The sequence below is a fragment of the Rhinolophus hipposideros genome (genome assembly GCF_964194185.1).
Source record: "Rhinolophus hipposideros genome assembly, chromosome: X".
NCBI classification, from domain to species: Eukaryota; Metazoa; Chordata; class Mammalia; order Chiroptera; family Rhinolophidae; genus Rhinolophus; species Rhinolophus hipposideros.
This window is the reverse complement of record NC_138046.1, coordinates 79,972,650-79,976,187: the sequence shown is the minus strand read 5'-3', so window position 1 is coordinate 79,976,187 and position 3,538 is coordinate 79,972,650. Positions and strand designations below refer to the sequence as shown.

Here is a 3,538-nt window from a genome sequence, read left to right as displayed (position 1 = left end):
CGACAGATGAATGGATAAAGAAGTTGTGGTACATATACACAATGGAATAGTATTCGGCGTTAAGGAAAGATGATATAGGAGCATTTGTGACAACATGGATGGATCTTGCGAGTATAATGCTAAGTGAAATAAGTCAGACAGAAAAAGCAGAGAACCCAATGATTTCACTGATATGTGGTATATAAACCAAAAAGAACAAGACAAACAAATGAGAAACAAAAACTCATAGACACAGACAATAATTTAGTGGTTACCATAGGGTAAGGGGGTGGGGGGTGGGTGATGAGGGTAAAGGGGATCAAATATATGGTGATGGAAGGAGAACTGACTCTGGGTGGTGAACACACAATGGGATTCATAGATGATGTAATACAGAATTGTACACCTGAAGTCTATGTAAATTTACTAACAATTGTCACCCCAATAAATTTAATTTAAAAAAAAACATTTCTTAGACTTATACCTTTTCAATAAATCATGTTGCCAGTTCAGAAAATGTGTGTATTTCCCCTAATATTGTACTTTCCTTGGCATTAAGAGGTCTGTCCATACTCTCTCTACAACCCAGCATTTTTTGAGTATTTTCTGTACAGTATTTAATATTTATCTGTACAGTATTTAATATTCCTCCTTCCTCAAAAATGAAAAGGAAAAAAAAACACATGTGTTTTCTTTCATTGTAAGTTTCTTACGTGCTTGGCCTGGTGCCTGGTGTTGGTAATCCAGAGTCCTGCAGCCCTGTGGGGTAAATGTTTGATCAAGGCATAATGGGATTACAGTTAAGGAAAGCTGTCTCTCTGCATTGGACGTTGAGAAACAGTCAGCCTTGAGCCAGATCTCAGACATTGAAGAATGGGCAGTTGTTTACAAGAACCAGGGAAAGTGTCACAGGCAGAGAGCTGAAGATGTTAAAACAGGTGGAGAGAAAACAATAATAACAACAACATAAATAAATAAATAAATAAATAAATAAATAAGGCTAAAAGTTATTCTGGGAACTTCAGATCTTCCTTCCCTAAGCTAAAGCTTTCTGTATCTCTTTAAAACGGAGGCATGCCCCCAAAAGCAGCTGATTTTTTCTCTGTGTGTGTGTGTGTGTGTGTATGTGTGTGTGTCTCATACATGCACATGCACATGCACACACATGACAGAGAGACTGAGAGAAAGAGAGAGAGAGAGAGAGAAAGAGAGAGAGAGAGAGAGAGAGAGAGAGAGAGATTAAAACGGTTTTAAAACTGGGAACTCTATTTAAAACAAAAGATAAAGAGCAAAGCAAAAACTGTGGCAAAAGTTACAACCTTTATCACAGGAAATGGCTTCACAGCCTCAAGTGATGAGTTAGCCTTAGAAGTTATTATGGGAAATAGGGTTCCTGGAGGAAAAAGTTAGGGTCAAGACGTAATTCTCTCCATAAATGATCACTGAAGATTTCAGATGGAGAAAAGTGAATTGTTCTTCGAGACAAAGGGAAGAATTTTCACAAAAAGCCCTCCACTAAATCATCAGTCTGTGAAGCGATCCCCGAGGCAATCATCGCAGGAGGGAAAGGTGCACAGTGGTCTTCCTGGGAGGGCTTCCGTTTTTCCTGTGGGGCGGGACCGGATGGGGTGGGGCTTAGCACGCGCCCTGGGTGACGTGAAAGCAGACGTCAGCTGTACCCAGAAGCACTCTGGGCTGAGCTGGTTCCAGTGGAAGCTGCGCCTTGTGAGGGAGCGTGTCTTTTGCGCCTTAGAGGTACATAAAGGCCATGGGAGCACTAAGCAGCCGGATGCTCTGGGGCTGGGGGAGGCGTGCCCCAGGGCAGCCAGGTCCCAGTGGGGAGGAGGAGGAGATGGTGGAGGCAGCCATGGCAGCGGTAGATGAGGCGGAGGACGAAAGTGAAGAGGCCGAACCTACTACCAGTCAGTTAGGCCTCAAGCGGAAGTCGGGCACAGGAGGGCCTCACGGAAAAAAGCCCCCCAGGAAGCGCGCCAAAGACAGTTCCGAGTCCGTTTATGAGGCACTCTTCATAAGGGGGGAAGACAGTGATGTGCAGATCCGCGCACTAGGGGAGGCGTGGAACTTGCACAGAGTCTACTTATGCCAGTCAGGTTACTTCGCTAGCATGTTCAGCGGTGCTTGGAGGGAAGCAACCATGAATACTATAGAGTTGCAGATGCCTGACGAGAACATTGATCGTGAAGCACTTCACAAGGCTTTAGGCTCCCTGTACCAAGACTCCGTGTGCATCCCACCCAGCCGAGCTGTCCCCATCCTGGCCACAGCCAGCATGCTGCAGTTGGACAAGCTAATGCAGCAGTGTGGGGAAGTCATGAAGGAGACTGTCAGCGCCCAGACCGTGTGCGGCTACTACTACTCTGCTGAGAGCTACGGCCTCCAAAACATCAAGACCATGTGCTTCCAGTGGCTGCTGGACAACCTGATGACCCAGCGTAGCGAGCAGCTATTGCGGGAAATCAGCCTGGATCTCATGAAAGAGCTCATCGCCTCTTCAGAGCTCTTTGTGATGCAGGTGGAGATGGATGTGTACACCAAGCTGAAAAAGTGGGTGTTCCTGCAACTGCAGCCCACATGGAGAGGTCCCTGCAGCGCCTTATTGCCAGACGCCAACTCGTGGTTTGACAGGTCCAAGAGGGACTCGGAGGGCACCCCTTTCCTGGAGACCCAGCAGGGTAGAGCCTTTGTGCCAGTGTTCCAGCAGCTGCGGCTGGCCTACATAATCTGCGACCTGTCGTCAGCACGCACCATCGACCAGGATGCAGTGATCCCTGCTGCATGGCTCACACCAGTGTATAAAGAGCAGTGGCTTGCCCTCCTCCGCGCCGAGCAAATCAGGGAGTTCGAGCCCACTAACGTCAACATGTCTGACCTCCAGGGGAACAGCATGCGCTGTGGGGCCCAGCTCCGCAGGGATGCGATTTGCAGCTGGCGGTGGACTGGCTTCAACTTTGGCTGGGACCTGGTGGTGTCCTACAACAACCGGCGCATCATTTTCCGGCGCAGCGTGCTGAACAGATGCTGCGGCTTCAGGGTCAGTCTACTCTGGCAGAGAAAGATTGCATTCCGCCTGCGCTTGGCTTCCTTGGACAGGGCTGGAAGCGCCGTTTTCAGGAAGGACACAGAATACCAGATCCTTGCCCTGAGAAGAGAAGAAGACCTAGTGGTGGTGAACCTGGAGAACCAAGATGTGGCCTTCCCCATATATGTGTCCTGTAACTTCCTGTACCTCTGCAGAGAGGGGCACTGCCCACAGTGAGGACTGTTGCAAAAGCTCAGAGAGCTGAGCAGCTCTTCTCTGGGCACAGAGGTGGCCAGCTTTCTCGAGATGCCAGCTCCCTCTGGGGGATCAACTGGCCTTGTCCATCTCTGCTGACCAACTGTCAGAGGCTTTGTTGAATTGTAGTTCATAACAGTTGAGAGTGTTTACTGGCGCTTATGAAGAGGACACATTTTAAAGCCCCCAAACATCTCCAGAACTTATCCGTGCTGTTAACGAGGCAGCCTGTCCTGGTTTAACACACATCGACTCCCACATTAT

At 48.4% G+C, this 3,538-nt stretch overlaps 1 protein-coding gene across 1 annotated transcript; it reads left to right on the top strand.

Moving 5' to 3' along the window:
• Nucleotides 1-1,747: 1,747 nt before the first annotated feature.
• Nucleotides 1,748-3,256, top strand: LOC308494888 (germ cell-less protein-like 1; the record flags this gene model as incomplete). Its single annotated transcript, XM_081042867.1, has 1 exon — nucleotides 1,748-3,256. The coding sequence occupies one exon, from the start codon at nucleotides 1,748-1,750 to the stop codon at nucleotides 3,254-3,256; it is 1,509 nt and encodes a 502-aa protein (XP_080898993.1).
• Between the last annotated feature and the right edge of the window lie 282 nt (nucleotides 3,257-3,538).